The sequence below is a fragment of the Xiphophorus maculatus genome, chromosome 18 (assembly GCF_002775205.1).
Source record: "Xiphophorus maculatus strain JP 163 A chromosome 18, X_maculatus-5.0-male, whole genome shotgun sequence".
NCBI classification, from domain to species: domain Eukaryota; kingdom Metazoa; phylum Chordata; class Actinopteri; order Cyprinodontiformes; family Poeciliidae; genus Xiphophorus; species Xiphophorus maculatus.
The window spans coordinates 5,400,684-5,422,252 of record NC_036460.1 but is presented as its reverse complement, the minus strand read 5'-3'; the positions used below and the strand labels follow the sequence as shown (position 1 = coordinate 5,422,252).

At 41.1% G+C, this 21,569-nt stretch overlaps 1 protein-coding gene and 2 non-coding genes across 3 annotated transcripts; 2 read left to right on the top strand and 1 right to left on the bottom strand.

Annotated features, from left to right (window-relative positions):
• The first annotated feature begins 2,321 nt into the window (after nucleotides 1-2,321).
• On the top strand, nucleotides 2,322-2,485 carry LOC111612107. Its single transcript, XR_002754410.1, has one exon. It is a non-coding gene; the product is annotated as a U1 spliceosomal RNA (small nuclear RNA).
• Nucleotides 2,486-4,588: 2,103 nt separating this feature from the next.
• Nucleotides 4,589-4,751, bottom strand: LOC111612088. Its single transcript, XR_002754395.1, has one exon. It is a non-coding gene; the product is annotated as a U1 spliceosomal RNA (small nuclear RNA).
• Nucleotides 4,752-9,144: 4,393 nt separating this feature from the next.
• Nucleotides 9,145-21,494, top strand: bckdha (branched chain keto acid dehydrogenase E1, alpha polypeptide). Its single transcript, XM_005796842.3, has 8 exons — nucleotides 9,145-9,414; nucleotides 12,248-12,427; nucleotides 12,501-12,587; nucleotides 12,661-12,769; nucleotides 13,779-13,940; nucleotides 15,149-15,355; nucleotides 16,256-16,397; nucleotides 20,161-21,494. Exons 1-8 carry the CDS (start codon nucleotides 9,301-9,303, stop codon nucleotides 20,501-20,503), a joined length of 1,344 nt encoding a protein of 447 aa, XP_005796899.1. The 5' UTR covers nucleotides 9,145-9,300; the 3' UTR covers nucleotides 20,504-21,494.
• Nucleotides 21,495-21,569: the final 75 nt, after the last annotated feature.

The following is a 21,569-nucleotide window of genomic DNA, read 5'->3' as shown; positions in this document are numbered from 1 at the left end:
CCTTTATTTGCTGTAATACGCCACTGTAAATGAGACATAATCTGAAATAATCCAGCTGCTCCACCTACTCCCAGTGCTTCCAGTATAAACAACCAATCAGAGCCAGGAGGTGGGGCTTAACGCTGTCAATCACTCATGTTTGTCCTGCTAAATTTGCTAACAGAAAAACATCTTACAGTTACAGTGAAACCGTTTATCCACTGCCATTTGTGGCTATGCTAACTAGTTTATGGTATTTATGGTAGTGGGGGACTGCGTTCGCGCTCTCCCCTGGTACTAATGTCAAATGATAAATTATGTGATACTGTCTGGATCAATTTATACATGATATTAAAGACTGAAATAAATAGCTAAAGCTACTGGAATGAGGATCAGTGCCTCCAAATCAGAGGCCATGGTCTGGGATGGAGGTGGTGTCCTGCCCCAAGTGGAGGAGTTCATGTATCTTGGGATCTTGTTCACGAATGAGGGAAGATGGAAGCAGGAGATCGACAGGCGGATTGGCAGCGTCTCCGGTCCGTCGTGGTGAAGAGAGAGCTGAGCCAAAGAGCAAAGCTCTCGATTTGCCGGTCGATCTACGTTCCCACCCTCATCTATGGTCATGAGCTTTGGGTCATGACCGAAAGAACGAGATCGCGGATACAAGCGGCCAAAATGGGTTTTCTCCGTAGGGTGGCTGGGCTCTCCCTTAGAGATAGGGTGAGAAGCTCAGTCATCCGGGAGGGACTCAGAGTAGAGCCGCTGCTCCTTCACATCGAGAGGAGCCAGTTGAGGAGCATCTGGTCAGGATGCCTCCTGGACGCCTCCCTGGTGAGGTGTTCATGTCCCACCGGGAGGAGGCCCCGGGGAAGACCCAGGACACGCTGGAGAGACTATGTCTCTCGGCTGGCTTGGGAACGCCTTGGGATTCCCCCGGAGGAGCTGGAACAAGTGGCCGGGGAGAGGGAAGTCTGGGCCTCCCTTCTGAAGCTGCTACCCCCGCGACCCGACCCCCGATAAGCGGAAGAAGATGGATGGATAAATAGCTTTCCGTGTACTTCTAAATCTACTCCTTAGTCGCATCTTTTCGGGCTTGCTACTGCCTCTAGTGGCGCGGGGGTGGTAACACAACTAATCTAATTACATTACTGAATCAGAATACCACAAAGTCTTTATTATTTACCATTAATTTCGGCATTACTGGCAGCGTAAAAAATAAATTATCTTATAAAACACCATATTTTTTTCATTTTCTTACAGATGTAGAGCTAATTAAATGACAATACATTATAAATACAGTAATATCTATATATCTCCATCAGTTATAGGAAGAACAAACAAATTAATTAGGTATACAGCAGAATAACAGCCCAGGTTGTTACAACCAGAGTTGTTAAACTGATATAAGCAAAAATTCACATTTTTGTTTTTACGGTTCCATGTATATTATTTTGAGAGACATTGTATTGATAGAGTCTTACATATAGGAAAAAATAAGATGAAACTATTTAGTCTATCAACGTGGAAATTTTCCTTCGACTCTTTACCGATAAATCATATTCATAGAATCCCAATATCAACAATTTGTGAATAGAGCAAAACACCTACCTATAGGTAAATGTTATAATTTAGTTGGTTAAGAATAATTATTATAATTATTAGCATCTATTATATTAAATAGTTTGCAGTTTAAATAATCCATACCTCAAATTTTAGATGTTTTTGTAACTCAGTATAAGGCAGTGAATACTTGAAAGGCATATTAGTCTAAATCAGTAGGAAGAATAGCATACATACTTATTTTGTGACTGATTTTGTCTCCTGTTGACAAGAAACAACTTTAGGGAAACAGTCAGTTATTGTGTACCTTTGCATTGAATCAGTCTGGTCTCTTCTTTATCCCCACTAATGAATGCGGTTTCTCCTTATGAACAGCAGGTGGCAGCAGCTCGTCGTAAAGAAAGGAAGTGGTTGAACTGTAAGTAAAAGAAAAACTAATAAAATGTTTGTGTTCTGTTTATAAAGTAGTTGTTAGTAACACGGTAACGTTTATTTGACTCCTTATGTCTGGTTTTTGAGGCGTTGGAAGATGTTTAAACAGTGAAAATATGTCAGTTGTTTCTTAGCTAACAGCGCTGCATTATGGGTAATCAAACCTTATTTTGAACATTAAATCTACATTTTTCCTGGTTTCTATAGCCCAGTTATCCCAGAATCCTTTAGCTAGTGGAGCACTAGCCACCCAGCTATATATTTGCTTTAAAGCTAACAAAGTGTTGTGGCACCGTGAGTCATGCGGGTATGTCTGCGAAAGACATCCCGGCGTGAGAGTCGAGCAACTCATACTTACCTGGCAGGGGAGATACCATGATCATGAAGGTGGTTCACCCAGGGTGAGGCTCAGCCATTGCACTCCGGTTGTGCTGACCCCTGCGAATTCCCCAAATGTGGGAATCTCGACTGCATAATTTCTGGTAGTGGGGGACTGCGTTCGCGCTCTCCCCTGGTTCACTGTTAATGACAAATATAAACATGTAATACTGAGCCTTTCTGAGTTCATTTCTAATATATTATGGATACAATGTTGCAGTTCAAAGTAGCTGACAAAAGCTTTAGAGTCCCCGCTTTGTGACCCTGAAATGGATTTTTCTGGTTCAAAACAGAGCAAAATGGATCACAGCGAGTACGGTAACGGAACAGATCTTATGGACCTTATAAGACTTCTCTTATAACCTTGAGGATTTACCTGGTGTCGAGGAGATCCACATAACTCACTATCTGGAGCTGCAGATGAAAGATTTCAGAAATATAAAATTATTTTGTTTCAAGTTGGGTCAACCATTTAGGATCAGAAGAAACATTACATGGCTGTTTCTGCAGGGTGAGTAGTTAGTTGTACTATTTTAAGTAATTAGTCTATGATAACAATGCTATTGCTAACAACAAACTAGATATTACCTATGTTATTTATATGAGCTTGGATCTCCCGGTAAATAATTTAGTTAGCTTCTGTAAAGCCAAATTCATGCTGGACTTGTACGTTAATGCTGAGTTGTTGCTGGATTCAGGTCCAATGTAGGTCAACCATTCAGTGATCTGCAGAAACCCGGATGTTCTGTGTCACACGAATATAGTCCGTAGCCAGACACGAACCATGTGGGGAGATAGCTGGGTAGGTTATTTTTTATTTATTTACCTTTTTTTTAGCATAAAAGTCCAACTGAATAAACATTATTTTTTTCTGTCCGGGACTCGGCACTGAGCTAGCTGCTAACAACATTAGCACTCTGGGGACTACCAGGCTAGGGCGTAAACATAATATATCTTACCTTACCTGGTTGTCCTTCTAAGTAACTGTCCAATAAAATATCTGAAAATACAATTTAAACGATGCGATCGTTACCTGTTAGAAGGTGGGCGTTGGAAACTCTGGCGTTAGTTTCCATATCTCCTGTTTCTGGCCATAGATTGTTGATCCACATTTCTCCTCATTTTTCCGTAAGTTTTTTAAAACGAACTCCCTTCTGACCAACTATCTGCGAAAGATGAAAATAACGTTGATCTTTCTCTCTATTAGAACGGTTGAAACAACCTTACACGACTCAGACATTTTGATGCTGGATTTACAGAAGTTTTTTTACATTTACTTCTTGCCCTCCATCTGCATTGGGTGACGTCGCTGCTACGTCATCTGAAACTCAGCAAGAAAATGTACATCTTGGCCAAAAAACCCAAAACACATCTAGAAATGGAGATAAACTGTATAGAAAAAACTTGAAATTGTTTTGTTTTTTTCCTTTTATAAAAATTTCTACAAAGAAAAAAAGAAGAGGGCTGCACAGTGGCGCACTGTTGGTAGCACTTTTTTTTTTTCTTTCGAAAAATTTTATTGTTACTGTAAACATTTAAAAACATTACATTGTTGCAATTATTCAGAAATTTTTAAAAACTTACAAATTCATCAATTTAGGCTAAAAGAAGCTAAGAACAAGAATTATAAAATACAAAATCTCTGTGTGTTAAAAGTTGAGCAGGACCGGGGTGACTCCTTCCAAAGTCCGGAGCCGTCCCGTCCTTCCAGACAGCGCTTGGTGCTCAGAGGGGAAACCTGCCCCAAAGCTCCTTCCCTCCTGCCTCACCCGGAGAGCCAAGCCGCCGCTGCTTGGACCTCTGCTCGTGGAGCGCCGGCTCCTTCGTCCACGGAGGCGCAGGCGATTCTTCTTGGTGGCTGTGTCCTTGGCGCGCCACCTGCAGCCCTTGGTGTTGTTCTTTTTGCTGCCGCCATCCGGATCACAGCCACGGGGGGCATCTGCCTGATGTTTTTCTGTTAGCAAATTTAGCAGGACAAACATGAGTGATTGACAGCGTTAAGCCCCGCCTCCTGGCTCTGATTGGTTTATATTGGAAGCACTGGGAGTAGGTGGAGCAGCTGGATTATTTCAGATTATGTCTCATATTTACAGTGGCGTATTACAGCAAATAAAGGTTGAAATAATCGAAATAGAAGTAGTTAATTTCCACTCAGATTTCAAGATTAATCTCAAATCTTTGAGAAAAACTGAAATTTTTGACTTTTAAAACAAAGAAATTTATCATTTGACATCAATATCAGGGGAGAGCGCGAACGCAGTCCCCCACTACCATAAATTGTGCAGTTGAGATTCTCCCATGTGGAAAATTCACAGAGGTCAGATCGCCGCAGTGCAATGGCTGATCCTCACCCTGGGCGATCCACCTACAGGATCATGGAGTCGCCCCTGCCAGGTAAGTATGCCGTTCATTCCTCTGGCTGACGATTAGCAACTTCACACATCTGGTTCTGACTCACGGTGGGAAATTAAATATTTGCTGAGTCACTTTAGGATTTAACATTTAACTAAACACAGTCGGATCTGGAGAGAAAAAATAAAAAATATGAAAAATTCAAAATAAGAAACTGAGAAATTTTAAAATTGTATACTTTCAAGCTTCAAAATGTTTTATTGTTACTTGAGACATTTTAAAACATGGCATTGCACAGTTATACAGAATTTTTTTAAACTTTTCTTTTAATAAATACAACTCTAGAATTGTTGTATTCTATTGTTGTATCTTATTAAACTAAAATAAGATAAGAACAAGGAAATATAAAAAAAAATCTCTGTATGTTTAAAAGTTGAGCAGGACCGCGGTGACTCCTTACGACAAGGGAGCCCAAACTTTTTGAGACCAAGATCTACTTTCTCTCTCGTCAGCCGGCTGATATCTACCTCATGACACGAAGACGTAAAAATGGTAAATTAAACATCGACAAATAGACAGTTTGTGATATTCTGGGGTTGGAAAGAACAAGCAGAGGGAATGTGGAGACGAAGTCCTTTTAATGGTGGAACGCAGGAACAGAACAACTACTACAGTACAGTTTTTCTGGCTAACCCCACCTAAATAGTTGGCCTTCTAAGAACTATACCTAGAACAGGTATATCTGTATTTCTACCACTAGGGGCAACAAACCACTCTATTACACAGTTAAAGCAGAAATATTACAGTGATAGAAAACCCAATGCAGTTTCTTCCTCAGTGAGACTCTGTCACTGGGAGGAGGTTACTGGTTTCTCAGTCACAAGCTGGTTGCAAACCTGAGGCCAGCAGGTGTCAGTCAGTTATGGTAGATCTGAACTTTGACCTCAATATGAGAAGCAGCAGACTGATAGGAGGAACCAAAGAGCTCTGTAAAGGTAAAGGCAAATCTTCTGAAGTTGGGATATAATTAATTTAATTTCACATAATTATCGTGGTAGAAGCCATTTGTTTGTTAAAATTTTATGAAATATATTTGTTCTATTTGATGTTTGTTGTGAATGACGTAAACTCACAAACGAACGAGGTAATTAGTCCAACGTTTAGAAACTACAGCGGCTGTAATGTGCCACAGCAAAGGTAAACAAAGGTAAAATAACCCGAACAGGTGATCAACTCAAAACCACTCCTACCTTTTTACTCTCTCTCTCTCTTTGTAGCTTAAGCACACCTGTTACCGTGGCAACCGCCTGCGCCCCGCAAGACGAGCAAAGATTACGGTAAAAACATAACATTCAGTCCGTTACGATATCAAGTTTCCAGGCTTGATATTTATTTCTCGATTATTAATCAGCGCTTCCCTGAACACAGCCATGGTTGATTGACTAGCTGTACTTGGTGCTAACGTGGCTAACACGAGTAACAGTTTAGTCCAAAGCCTTTTGTGCTAAAAATAAAATCTTTAGTGTATGTCAGATACAGACACGTTGCATATTGATCTGTTTAGCTAACGTAAGACTGTGTAGCAGACAGGCTTCAAGGTGTAGAAGTTGTATCAGTTCTGCCATTATGCTGTACTTAGCTAACGGGAAGCTAACGGTGTTTGTGAGACGGCCACGCACGTGACCACGTAGAATGGGCATCAGCCAATGAAAAGCGGCCCCTCTGGTAAGGTCCATGACTTATACTCACAAACGAAGGAGCCAGTGGGCTCTCCACACTCCATTCCAGTAGATGGCGGTAATGCACATCTAAAAGTTGTTTGCCAACCGCCATAAAAAAGGAAAAGAAGAAGAAGAAGAAGAAGCCAATGAGCTCTTTGCACCTCAGCTGCCGCGTTCGGGGAAAAGCGGCTCAATCGTTTCGATCTATTGAAAATGGTGCTTTCCACTGGGTGTTTGCGGGGCTTGTCCAAGGTAACAATTAATGATGTACATCGATCCGAAGCCCGGACAAGTAAACTGGAGAAAGGTTTTAAGATGTTCGCCTCGTTATACACAGATACGAAGGTGAGTTTTACTTTCTTTAAACTTTGTGGCTAACATTAGCTTTAGCTTATGCTAGACATTTTTCTTGTAAAAATGTGCTATTTAAGTATCTAAACATTTTTCATCATTCATTAACGGACAATATTTTTACCTTGTTTTCAAGTATATTACCTGCGTTTATTGTCGTTAGTGTCAGAGACCAAGTAACGGGGATTTTACGGTTCGGGTTTTTTGCTTCTGTAGCCTGAGGAACAACAAGCCCATAGCTTAACAGTAGAGCAGCTCTGGTGTCGGAGTTCTAGTTCAGCTGACTGTTCAGGTTCAGTTGTTGCTTTTAGAAAAATATGGCCGTGTTCCTTAAGGTCTCCGTGTTACTTCGCTTTATTAGTTTTGCATGCTTCTTGTGAAGCAGGACGGTATTTACAGCAGTGTTTACAGGCGGATCAGTTGCTCTGCTGTCTGGCTCTGGTCTGCTCTCTGGTTCCCATAAACTCTCTTTCAGGCTGAATACAGAAGTGATTCCATGGAAATAACACAGGAGGCTCCTTTACCTTCTTCTTTAGGCTGAAGAAGCTGATCCGGAGTGAAGTGAAGGCTGTAAACTTTGCTGTGCTGCGTTAGCTTTAACTGGTAGCGCCGAATATTTACAAGCCATCCTCTTCTTAATTCAGGATCCCTTGGAAATCCATGAAACCTTAAAAGCCCATTATATTAGGAAGACAGCAATGTTCATAGTATTGTTTTATTTGCGTCTGAAATAAGACCTTGTCTTTTCTAGCTGTCATGGTAACTCAAAGCGAAAAAAGAGAGCTGCATTTGCGCATGCGGTTGTGACGTCTGCGCGGCAGGTGCAAAGAGCCCATTAGTCCAAGTTTTGTCGTGTATTGAACGTTTAGAAACTACAGCGGCTGATGCGCCACAGCAAAGGTAAACAAAGGTAAAAAACAACACCTTGTTGAAACAGTAATTACTGAGAATATACATTTTTACAGGTTTTGTTGATTTTAAAGAAAAATTATTACTCTTTAATGAAGCTACAAAGGTTTAGGATCTTAGTGAATATTTCAATAAGTGCGTCAGAAGAGGAAGTGCTGGTCTCAGCGTCCTGGCGGCGTTCAGTTTGTCACCTACTGCCGAGATCATCTCAAAACCTTCCAGCAATCGACCTATTGAGCACCCCTGCCTTACGAAGACCGGAGCAGTCCCGTCCTTCCAAGCAGCGCTTTTGCTCAGAGGGGAAACCTGCCCCAAAGCTCCTTCCCTCCTGCCTCACCCGGAGAGCCAGGCCGCCGCTGCTGGGTCCTCTGTTCGTGGGGCGCCGGTTCCTTCGTCCACGGAGGCGCAGGCGATTCTTCTTGGTGGCTGTGTCCTTGGCTCGCCACCTGCATCTCTGGATGTTTTTCTTCTCGCTGCCGCCATCCGGATCACAGCCACGGGGGGCATCTGCCTGCGCCTGCTTACTAGCAAGTTTCTGGAGGTCCAAGTGGCGTCTTTGATGGTGGGTAGGGTGAGCCACATTTCAGCGAAGTCTTTTTTTGTCATTTTCAGCTGGCTCACCCCGTACAGCACTAGCTGTGCATGGAGGACCTCCCTTGCTGGCAAGTGTGGGAATTGCAAGGAGCCGGCCTTCGCCCACAGGTCCACAGCAGCGCTGCACTCTCACAGCAGGTGCCTCACCGACTCCGGCGCGCCACAACCGGGTCGGGGGCAGATGGCCGTTGCAGACACGCCGCGGGAGTGCATAACGGCTCTGACCGGCAGGATCCCATGAGCCACCATCCATCATGTAGCACTGTTGCCTTGCAGCAAGAAGGTGTTTGATTCCGGCCGGGGTCTTTCTGCATGGAGTTTGCATGTTCTCCCTGTGCATGCATGGGTTCTTTCCGGGTACTTCCTCCCACAGTCCAAAAACATGACTGTCAGGTTAATTGGTCTCTCTAAATTCTCCCTAGGTGTGAGAGTGTTTGTGCATGGTTGTTTGTCCTGTATGTCTCTGTGTTGCCCTGGTGACCTGTCCAGGGTGACCCGCCTCTCGCCCGGAACGTAGCTGAAGATAGGCACCGGAAACCCTCCCGACCCCATTAGGGGGAAAGGGTGAACAGAAAATGGATGGATGGATGGAAAAAAAGAAGAAATTTCTGTGTTTAAAAAAAATCTTCCTTTTTCTAGAATAAACTCAGAAATTATTCGGTTAATTTCATAAATTATCTATAATTTCTAAAACAAAAATCGTTTTTTTGAAAGTGGACAATTTGCTAGAAGACACTTGAGAAATTTTGTCTCAGAAATTCTGTTTTAAAAAGTTGCTTCTAGAATTACTGAACAGCTGTCGATTGTATTCTGCTTTTTAGGAGGCGAGCCCGATCAGTGTCACTATCTGGCCTAAAGGTGGCAGTGTGGCGTCATCCAACCGTATATACCGAAAGAGAAAGAGTGAATGGGAGCAGTGGAGGTCTGAGAGTTTTCCACTTTATCCTGTTGAAGTCAAACTCATTACTGTAACCGTGTAGCAGTACTGTTTCTGGGATTTCTACCAAGCGGCTGAAGAATTCAGATGGCGGCTGTTAGCGGTATGAGCAGAATATCTGGGTTATGTCGTCATGCTGTTCGGCAAACGGCTGCACTGAAGACGCCGAGGCTGCTGCAGCGTCGGTCCTTCATAGTTACTGTGAGTTTAAACGGCGTCACATCAAACTGAAATACAGATTTAAGATGGGTTCAGTTGTATGTAACCCACAAAGGTCTAACACGGTGGAGTGGTTGCGCATTAAAGTCGCTTAGCAAAAAGAGGGTCATGGCGAGCGTTTTATTTGGCTTCCTTGGTGCCGAAATGTACATGACCGTGTTATATGCGTCATCGAATTCTCGCGATAGTTTATAAACAAGATACTTATGTTAGCATCTCTGAGACTAATGCAGGCGACAAATAAAGCAAAAAACATAACACCCTAATGGAATAATACGACTTTATTATAAATTCGATTTTTTTGCGTTATTTTCATTCGTTCGGACCCTGAAACCCAGCTATATAGCTAGTTAGCGGCCGGCTAAAGTTTTGGCTAGCTTCCTTTCTATTGGTCAAACAAAGGGGCGTGAGGACTCAAACCAACCAGGGCACCCGCTCTCCGGGTGAGGCAGGAGGGAAGGAGCTTCAGGGCAGGTTTCCCCTCTGAGCACCAAGTGCTGTCTGGAAGGACGGGACGGCCCCGGACTTTGGAAGGAGTCACCCCGGTCCTGCTCAACTTTTAACCCACAGAGATTTTGTATTTTATATTCTTGTTCTTAGCTTCTTTTAGTCTGAACTAATGATTTTGTAAGTTCCTGAAAAAAATTTCTGTATAACTGCAATAATGTAATTTTTTAATGTATACAGTAACAATAAAAATTTTTCGAAAGAAAAAAACCCCAGCTATTTTAGAACACCTACATGGCAGGCTACATACGGGTACCAATAAGCTTTGTTGTAAATGTTGAAGGACGTACTTTCAGCAGTAAACAAATGAAGTGTTCCAAAGGAATGTGCAACTGAGATGGTTAATTAAAAATGTATCTATTTGCACATTAAATACTAATCAGTGTAAATAAGTAACTGCAATAGTAAAGTCATACAGATACCAGGACGAATATGTTTTATCTCCTCCACTGTAGTGCTGCTGACCATTCGTCAGGTGTGTGGCAGTATGGAAACTAGTTGAACATGCTGGACTGTAGACTCTGATAACCAGAACTCAGAACCACCAATTTAGTCCTTGTTGCTCTTAGGCTACGTAAGACTTTTTTGACGTCTCCGCTTCAGGAGTGGCTTTTTACCTTTTTCCACCACACTTTTTTCTTCCACTCAATTTTCCTTGAATATACTTGGACAAAACACTCTGATCAGTCAGCTTAAATAGCCCTAACGTTTTGTGGTTTATCGTTCCTGTAGAATGTGTTAAATACTGTCTTGTCCATAATTTTCTAGGCCACTTGAAGGTAACATAGTTACTTGATTGTACTCTAAGATGGCACTGTGTGTTCCTTTGGAAATACATAATGCCACCCCTTTAATATGTAGAAATCTATGTAAAGTTATTTTACACTTGTGGATTGAATCTTATTAACTGAAGTGTCAGATTGAGCTGAAATATTACAGTTTATTGTATTTTGTTTAGTGTCCATATTAGACAAGTTCAGGTATCCGATGATAAATCTGCATGAGGTGGGCAAACAGGACAAGGATTTAGTCTTTAGATTGGGGAAAGAAAAACTTAATCGAAGTGTTGTTGTTTTAGTTAACCTGTGGTGCCACCTAGAGGTGAACATGATCTTCTCAGAGCTGGTTTTATGAGTCTATGGTGACTAACTGATTTAACGTGCTTTAAAACAGACTAATTAATACATTTTAAGATTTTCATTCAAGCAGAAACCAGAAATATCACTCTTTTTTATTTTTTTTTAACCAGACAGTAGAAGTTAAAATCTCACCACTTATTTTGTCTTGAGGACACCCAGCTGGTGGACACTGTGTCTTCATTTGCTCCGATATGCTTGTAGGAAATGCAAATATAGACTTCACGGTCCGTTCGTCAGACACTCCCTTTGTGCTGCACCAAGTCTTTGGCTTCTAAATAGGCAAATATCCATGCAGTTTTTCTTTACTTTTTTGTCAAACAATTAATCGAGTTACGATTTATTGACAATGAATTGCTTATTAAATCTAAATTAATTCCAATAGATTAACTAATAACGTCCGCTTAGATCTTCTTTTAGTGTTGCAGTTTGGCCGCCTTCCAGCAGAGGGCGCCACTGGTCATCCATAAACGGAGCCGTTGATGGACAGGTTGAAACAGAAACAAAGATGGCGGAGATATCTAAGAACGGGAAAGGGCAACGGTCCAAACAGAGTCCGGTTTGGGATGGAAAATGCACTTTATGCGGTTCTGTTTTGAAATATACACACCGGAGAAGCTTAATTTGTCACTTTAATGGAGCAATGTCAGCTTTTTATTAAAAAATTGCTGATTTGCTATGAAGTTGAGGATGTGATAACACAAAGCTTAGTGTTAATTTCTTCAAGAGTAAACACAAACGGTACTTCCGTATAAATATCTCTCTGTACATTGGGAAAGAAGTGCTTAAGATATTTTTTCTTTTCATCTTTATTTTTCTATTCAAAAATCTAAGAGGTTTCTGTTGTGTTATTTTTTCTAAGTTTAATAATGTGAGAAAACCAAAAAATATGTTTATTCAGGCAGTGTTTTTCAACAGCTGATGCAAAATAATGTTAAAATTTAAAGTATATATTTTTAATTCAGAATATTCTGAAGAAAATTGCTCTTCCTGTTATGGAAATAGAAGAAAAAACTCTAAGAAAAAACTTTAGATTAACTCATTAATAGATCTCTTGCATCCCTAGTTCTACTGTTTTGTATCAAGAATTACAAAGTAATCTAGTCAGATCTGTAGTTACTCACATACTGGAGGCTTTTTGAGAATAAAATGATGAACTTTTCCTCCTCCAGGCTGTACAGCAGCAGCAGCAGCCCTTTGACTCGTCTCTGGAAAAGCCCCAGTTTCCTGGCGCCTCAGCAGAGTTTGTGGACCGTCTTGAATTCATTCAGCCCAATGTTATTTCTGGGATTCCCGTGTACCGGGTGATGGACAGGCAGGGCAACATAATCAACCCCTCTGAGGACCCCCAGGTAAATCCACTCTACCTGTATGTGTCGTTGTTAAAGTTCACATTAGGAGCTCTGCTGTTTGTTTCCCGTTCAGCTCTCCAAAGAGACGGTTCTAAACTTCTACCAGAAAATGACGCTGCTGAACACGATGGACCGGATTCTCTACGAGTCTCAGAGACAGGTCCGGTTTTTACTTCAAGGTTTAACCGGAGAACAGGTGCAATTAGATGTAAGATGCAATTGTTTGTTTTCAGGGTCGAATCTCCTTCTACATGACCAACTACGGAGAGGAGGGGACGCACATCGGCAGCGCTGCAGCTCTCGAGTCTAATGATTTGGTTTTTGGTCAATACAGAGAAGCTGGTACGAAAAAAGCTGTTCTTATTATACTTTACGACCTTTAACCCTGTAAATGTCATTGTTTCTATTCAAAGTATTGCCTGAGGATTGTTTTGCATTTCATGCATTGCTTCAAAAGTATTTACACCTTTAGGGGTTTTTCACTAACTCCAGTGTATTTTATTGATTTTCTTTTTTGTGGTAGATCCACAGAAAATAAAAATGGAATAAAATTTAACAGGTTTAGTAGCAGGAATGTTCTATATTTTGCTTTAATTCTGGTTTCATTTTACTTGAGTATCTTTTTTGCATATACACTGCAAAATAAAATTTATCAAGTATTATTGATCTAGTTTCTAAACCAAATGTCTTATTACACTTGAAATAAAACCAAATTAACCTACAAGAACATTACAGCAAGATACAGGCGCTTGTTTTAAGTCAATAATTGTTGAAGCTTGATTTATAAAATGGTAAAAATCCACTGGCAAATTATTTCACATGTTATATAAGACAATAAGTGAAATAAACTTCCAGTGGAATTAGTCATTTTTCATAAATATTAAGGAATTATTGACTTAAATTAATCTTCTATAGTTTGCTGAAAAGTTACTTTTAAGTTAGTTTTGTCTTATTTCAGTTCCACGTACGATCAGGGTTCTTGAAACTCTGGAAAGCTGAATGATATAAAAGCATTTTTTGCTCCAATCTGATGGTTGAATAACCTAAAAAACAGATTAAAAAACAATAAATATCTTTGTTGTTGAAATAATAAAATGATTTAGCAATGAAAATGTTTTTTTTAGATGTATAGTTTTTGATTAAAATGTCATAAATTACAGACCCTGCTATTAACTCGATTAAAAAATGTTCATCCAGTCCTGCAACTAAAATAAATGCCAATATATGTCAAACATTTTCCTTCCAGTTGAGTTATTCGCCACCTTGATTCTGTATTTCGGTTCCGTTAGCTGTATGATGACCGTTACCGTTTGTGGTTTTCATATATAAATATTCCCCTGTGGCTCCTCAGGAGTGCTGATGTACCGCGGTTTCCCCCTGGATCTGTTCATGGCTCAGTGCTACGCCAACGCCGACGACCTTGGGAAGGGCCGCCAGATGCCTGTCCACTACGGCTGCAAAGATCTGCACTTCGTCACCATCTCGTCTCCTCTGGCCACGCAGATTCCTCAGGGTGAGGCCGCACAGCCACGTGTAACTAACAGGGTTCGCCTGAAATCCTTCAAAATGCTCCAGACAGGGTTTTTCAAGACATGGAAAGTGCTTGATTTATGGAAAAAGGTCCTTGAAAATGTTTGATATTCAAACTGCGCAGTCTGGTAATAAAGTGGAAGCTAATATTTCATTAAAAGCCTAAATTTGGAAAACATTATTGCACACACCTAATAAAAGAAACTTTTTTTTCTCACTTAAATAATCAAGTCCCAGTTAAAATTCCTAAAATTATTTCTGTCTGTTAAATGCTGGAAACATCAAACATTTTTAGATATTTGTTTTGTAACTTTCTATGATTTCAAAGGTTTGTGAAGATGCTGTATTTATGTTTAGGTGTTTAATTTGAGCAGGAAGGTTATTTAGCTTAACAAAATGTTTGGAAAGAGTTGAATTCTGTATAAAATCTTTTAAAAATGTTCGATATTCAAACTACACAGTTTTGTGATAAAGTTCAATCTAACGTTGGATTAAAAGCCTAAATTTTGAAAACATTACATATAGTTGAAACTTGATGTTTTCGTACACCTAATAAAAAACCTTTTTTTCCCTCACTGCTTAAAGTCAAATCAGATTAAACTTTTCTTCTTTTAGGTCATTAATAATTACCCAAATTATTTATATTTGCTGAATGCCAGAAAACTTTGCGATAACATAATTTATTTTTTTTTTAGATTTTTCTTGTAGCCTTCTTTGTATTTTGTGTTTAAACATTTAATTTGAGCATTTAATTTACCTCAACAAGATTTGTTTGGGTTGTTTCAATGTAAAAAATAGTTATTACTCCTAATTACTTATTGATCTGTGTAATTGAAATATATGTTGTTTCATATTTTATACGTTATACAACATTACTAAAATTGGAGGATTTTTATGTCAAATTAGCGTTTTATTCTCAGATCAGTTAGGCTTGTAGGATGTATGAGAGACATTTAAAAACTACATTTTGTTTTATATCAGTTCGTCTCTGTTTTGTAATGTAGATTAATATCATTAAACATCAAGAACAGTCATAAATGATACCATATAATATGTAGTGCTGGGGAAAGTTTGAAAACTCCCGTTTAAATGCTTGAAAAGTGCTGAAATTGTACCCTGGGAAAAGTGTATGAACCCTGATTTAACCTCTGATATGTGAATGTTGACGCTGAATGTTCCTGTTTTTCTCAGCGGCGGGAGCTGCGTACGCGCTGAAGAGGGAGAACATGAACCGCGCGGTGATCTGTTACTTCGGGGAGGGAGCGGCCAGCGAAGGGGACGCACACGCCGGCTTCAACTTCTCAGCGACCCTCGAGTGTCCGCTGATCTTCTTCTGTCGCAACAACGGCTACGCGATCTCCACCCCGACCAACGAGCAGTACAGAGGCGACGGCATCGGTGAGACGGATTTAAAAATCCAAATGGGTTGATCAGTTAGGCGTAGACAGAGTTGGGTAGTAACTATTTACCTGAGTAACTTTTTGGAAAAAAATTACTTATAGGAGTATTTTTACTATGCTGTGCTTTGAGTAATTTTATTATGAAAGTATCTCTGCTCTTGAGTAAAACTTCTGGATTTTTTTTTTTTTTTTTTAAAGGTTTTATTGGCTCTAGTGGCCTTTATTTGATAGTTACTTGACAGGAAAGTGGGTAATGAGAGAAGGGGGAAGACATGCAGCAAAGGTCGCCAGGCCAGGAATCGAACCTGCGACAGCCGCAACGAGGACTAAGGCCTCCTTATGTGGGTTGTGCTTAACCCCTGCGCCACCACAGCACATCCCACTTCTGGATTTTTAACCACTGAATGAAATTAAAATATCAAAATGTCCACTTAACTTTAAATTTCGGTCCGTATGATTATTTAATTTTTAAATATTAAATGATTGATACTTGAGTAGACTTTTTACCAAATACTTTATAACTCTTGAGTAATTTCTTGGATGACTACTTTTTACTTTTACTTGAGTAAAAATATGTTGAAGTATTGCTACTCTTACTTGTGTGCAATTTGTTTGCGTACTCTAAACACCTCTGATCATTCATTAATCTGTTGATTATTCTGACAATTAATTATTTATAAAAATTGATTTAAGACTTTTTAATACATTTTTGGCTTAATTACTGCACCGAATGTGTTGTTCTTTCAGTGAATGGCCTTTTTTTAGTCTCTATAATCCAGTTAACGATTAATAAATTAGTTGACAATTTCATCAATCGATTAATTACAATTCATTTGATTAATTGTTGAATTAATTGATTAATCGAAGAAATGATGTATCATTTCTTCTTTTTCTCCAGCTGCTAGAGGGCCTGGTTATGGCATGCTGTCCATCCGTGTCGATGGAAACGACGTGTTCGCCGTCTACAACGCCACAAAGGAAGCGCGGCGCAGGGCTGTGGCTGAAAACCAGCCTTTCCTTATCGAGGCGATGACTTACAGGTTCGCAGTTTGATCTTTTTTCCACGCACTCCACCCTCATTTCCGAATCAAAACATTAATAATCAAGTAGTGAGAGAGGGGAAGAATTAAAAAAAAGACGTGTGCAGCAAATTAAAGTTACAACAGTTATTTCTTTCAGCACAATAGCAGCTTTATTGTTATTAAAATGCACATTTAACCTGTTTAATGAAGTTGGGATTTCACCTGTCCAAAGATCATTTTACATCTAAACAACCAGAAGTTGTCAGACGTTCCTGACAACCAGAAGCAGACAGTGCTTTTGGATTTGATTAACAAATTCTTGTGAAGGGGAAATTTCCACAAGTTGTCTGAAGGAAATACTTTCACTCTCAAATGTTTCAGGTGTTCCCACTTCAGACCGGAATCGAATTACTACTAAAACCTCTTAGATTAAGCCGACAAAGCCTCCACAGTGTGAATGGAGTAAAATGTCTCTAAGCTTCTTCCTCTTAAAAATATAATCACTCACAATATTTTCATTGCATTAATTCTGGCCCAAGCAGTGCAATTCACCAGCAAATTAGAAAAAAATGATAATTTAAAAGTGTTGCTTTTCTTTATTGTAAGACATTAGATGAGATAACACTTAGCAGTTGTTATTGCTCATCTGTTCATTTGCCTTTCACTGAACTGCTAATCAAGGATGATTATGTTTTAACACAAGTTCAACAGGTCTAAATATAAATCTGGTCCTTTGACAAAATTAAGTGAAATAAAAGCAATTTAATTCAGCAGCAACCTTTTAAGATTTTGTCTCCAGTAGTCTTGGACCATATTGTCTGTGTTGATCAGCTGGGGCCTGGTTGATTTCTGAATTCTCCTCAAAGAAACCTAACTTGGTGCATGTACACCACAAATGACTATTGATGCAAATTAGACTTAGACTTAGACTTAGACTGACTTTATTGTCATTTTGCATGCACAAGGTGTATACAGAACGAAATTTAGTTGCATACGGCTCAGGACAATGTTTTGAGCTTTCAATTGTGAGGTTACTCCAGAATAAAATAAAATACAGTATAAAATATGAATATAAAATATAAAGTGCAGTAATGACAGTAAAATATAAGTTATTTAGCTCTGTACATGTACAAGGTATAAAGTGGAGACCAGATTTTAAGTGCAGTCCAGTTAAGAGTTCAGCAGTCTGATGGCAAGTGGGAAAAAGCTGTTTCGGAACCTGGTGGACCTGCACCGGATGCTGCGGAACCTCTTTCCAGAGGGCAGCAGGGAGAACAGTCCATGGTGGGGGTGTGAGGGGTCACTGATGATGTTTCGGCCTCGGGACACGCAGCGCTGGGATGAAATGTCCTGGATGGAGGGAAGGGGGGCCCCGATGATCCTCTCTGCTGTCCGCACCACTCTCCTCACGTTCTTCCAGTCGGAGGCGCTGCAGCCTCCACACCACACAGAGAGGCAGCTGGTCAGAATGCTCTCTATGGTGCTTCTGTAGAACGTCTTGAGGATGGGTGGGGGCAGGTGTGCTCTTCTCATCCTCCGCAGGAAATACAAGTGTTTCTGTGCCCTCTTGACCAGAGACGTGGTGTTCACAGTCCAGGTGAGGTCGTTAGTGATGTGCACCCCCAGGAATTTGGTGCTGCTGACCACCTCCACAGCCGAGCTGTTGATGAGCAGTGGAGCGTGGCTGGGCCGGTTCTTCCTGAAGTCGACGATCATCTCCTTCGTCTTGTCAACGTTCAGGATCAGGCTGTTGTCTCTGCACCAGTCCACCAGCTGCTCCACCTCCTCTCTGTAGTCCAGGTCGTTGTCGTCTCTGATGAGGCCCACCACCGTTGTGTCGTCCGCGAACTTCACGATGTGATTGGTGGCGAACCTGGGGACGCAGTTGTGTGTCATCAGAGTGAACAGCAGAGGGCTCAGGACGCAGCCCTGAGGGGAGCCTGTGCTGAGGGTGATGACATCGGAGGTGTGTTGTCCGATCCGGACTGACTGAGGTCTGTCGGTGAGGAAGTCTAGCAGCCAGTTGCGCAGGGGGGTGCTGAAGCCCAGGTGTCCCAGTTTTCCTGCCAGATGCTGTGGGATGATTGTGTTGAACGCTGAGCTGAAGTCCAGGAACAACATCCGCACATGAGTGTTCTTCTCCTCCAGGTGAGCCAGGCTCAGGTGTAGGGCGGAGGAGATGGTGTCCTCAGTGGAGCTGTTTCGGCGGTAGGCAAACTGGAACGGGTCGAATGTGGAGGGGAGTCTGGAGACGATGTGTTCTTTTACCAGCCTTTCAAAGCACTTCATCATGATGGGAGTCAGTGCCACAGGCCGGTAATCGTTGAAAGAGGTGGCTTGAGGTTTCTTCGGCACCGGAATGATGGAGGCAGTTTTGAGACAGGCTGGCACTGTGGCTTGGTCCAGTGAGGTGTTAAAAATGTCTGTTAGGACACCAGCCAGCTGACCTGCGCATTCCCTGAACACCCGCCCAGGTATGTTGTCGGGGCCTGGGGCCTTCTGTGGGTTGACTCTTTTCAGAGTCTTCAACACATCGGCTGTGTCCAGGCAGAGTGCCTCCTCTTCCTGGTGGGGAACAGTTTTCTTTGCCGGAGTACTGTTCAGTGCCTCGAACCTCCCAAAGGAGTTATTGAGTCCATTTAGAAAGTCAGCATCAACTTTACCCACTGGGGGGGAGGATGGATTGTAATCTGTGATCGCCTTTATGCCTTGCCACATACTTCTGGTGTTGCTGGTGTCGTGGAAGAACTCCTGTATTTTTCGACTGTGGGTTCGCTTTGCTAACCTGATAGCACAGTTCAAGTTGGCTCTCGGTGTCCTCAGTGCCTCCTTGTCGCCAGACTTGAAGGCTGAGTTCCGTGCTTTTAGCATTTCACGTACCTCCTTAGTCATCCAGGGTTTTTGGTTGGCCCGGGTGATAATGTTCTTAGTGATGCTGACGTCCTCTGTGCACTTGTTGATGTAGGCTGACACCGTCATGGCGTACTCATCGATGTTGATCTGGTCGTTGTAAGTGGCTGCTGCCTTGAACATCTCCCAGTCAGAGCACTCAAAACAGTCCTGAAGTGCCTCCATGGCCCCCTCAGTCCACATTCTCACTTGCTTCACTGTAGGTTTTGTTCTGATCAGCAGGGGCTTGTATGCAGGAATTAGCATAACAGATAGGTGGTCTGAAGAACCGAGGTGGAAGCGGGGGGCTGCTCTGAATGCTTCTTTGATGTTGGTGTAGGCCAAGTCTAGAGTATTTCAACACGTACCAATAACCATACCAGAAGCTTGAAGTAGAGATGTATCTTAGGGTGCACTCACACCAATCCTGTTTATTCCACATTAATCGATCTCTAGGTTGTTTGTCTAGAAAGTCTGGTTCGTTTGTGGAGGTGTGAATGCGCAATCAGTTCAATCTAGTTGCTGTAGTGTTGACAATTAGCAGCAAAGCACTGCGTCCCCTTTTATTTCATATATCAAGCGTACATTTAAGATTTAGTGCATTATGTTAACAACTTGACATCTAAAACCAATGGTAGCCATTGTCGGCTAGCAGCTTTTTGCGGGGTCTTGCGTCACGTTGCAACATATCTATATTTATATTCAGTTTGAATATAGTTAAAGTTTATTCTAATTCTATATTTAAAGCGTAACAAAGGCTCACAGTGCAGTTGGATTTGAATACCAAATTCTTGATAAAATCTCCTCTCAGGTTGTTTATTTGAAGGAACTAGTTTCCCTCTCAAATGTAAAAATATGAAAAGCCTGATGGATGTTTCTGGTCCTTCCTCAGAATCGGGCATCACAGCACCAGCGACGACAGCTCGGCCTACCGCTCCGTGGACGAGGTGAACTATTGGGACAAGCAGGACCACCCCATCTCCCGGCTCAGGCACTACATGACGGCGCGCGGCTGGTGGAGCGAGGACGACGAGCGCAGCTGGAGGAAACAGTCACGCAAGACTGTGATGGAGGCGTTTGAGAAGGCGGAGAGGCGCCTGAAGCCCAACCCAGAGCTGCTGTTTACCGACGTCTACCAGGAAATGAACCCCACCCTGGCCAAGCAGAGAGAGTCCCTCTTCAGGCACATCCAGCAGTACAAAGAGCACTACCCCCTCGACCTGTACGAGAAATAACCGCCATGTGCAATAGTGTGTGAGGACTGGAAGTAGCTGCACACCACATGCTGTGTTCATGTAACAGTTTTGATGTGTCATTGCACATTCTGCACATATGCTTTCAAAACAAATGATTTCTAATGTTTTTTGGTGCCTTATGGTAGACAAAAGGCACATTTTACCTAAATGAAATGGTTTCTTTTAGGGCCGGGCGATAGATTTAATTTTCTTTCACATGTTGCGTTTCCATAGTTCAGTGTGACGTCATCGTGCCCAGGGCGGCCATCTTGTTATACAACTTGAATTCAGGTCAGCTCTACAACAGAACATCAGGGCCGGGCTACGATTTTCTTTATTTAACTACTAAAATTAGTAGAATTTAAGACAGAAAAAAATGATAATAATGACATAATATTGCCAGAATAATTGTAATAATAGGAGAATGAAAATAAGTTTAAAATTAGGAATGTTGAGCATCTTGTGTAGTTACAGTTAACTGTTACAGTTAGCAACTTTTCTTAATTTAAGATGTTCTTCATGTAAAATTGTTTTTATTTTGATAATATAAACATATTCTTGTAGTTAAATAAAATTTGTGTAGCCTGGCTTTAGTTACTCAGTCATACAACTCACAGAAGAGATGGTTGAACTAAAAGTTAATTTCAAAAATATTTCCTGACATTTGTAATTTATTTTTTAGAAAAGAAAGCAAGACAAAAATAGATTAAAATCACATCTGGCATGAAAAATATTGATTTTATTTTGAATCCATATCGCCCAGCCCTACTTTTTTAAAAATCCAGATCAAACAGATGAATTAAATTGGAAAGCAGGATGTATTATGGAGAGTTGACCTCTATTTGTCATTACATCTTTCCCTTTCAACAGCTGATAAGCAGGTTTCCTCGTGTGTCATTGGGGTTATCCGTTAGTTTTTGTTTGTTGAGATGCTGTTACACAGTCATTTTTCTCAATACTGTAGATCTGTTAAAATAAACTGTAGAACATTGGTTGTCTTCAAGTGTTTATTTAAAAATCAACATCATATTAAAGGAAAGGGTAGATGAGATGTAATTCTATATCC

Bases quoted from the DNA above. Each gene is read 5' to 3' on its own strand.
- bckdha (XM_005796842.3), top strand. From the start codon at position 9,301: ATGGCGGCTGTTAGCGGTATGAGCAGAATATCTGGGTTATGTCGTCAT. The intron at 12,428-12,500 runs GTAAATCCACTC...TTTCCCGTTCAG, and splicing joins ACCCCTCTGAGGACCCCCAG to CTCTCCAAAGAGACGGTTCT. The intron at 12,770-13,778 runs GTACGAAAAAAG...GTGGCTCCTCAG, and splicing joins TGGTCAATACAGAGAAGCTG to GAGTGCTGATGTACCGCGGT.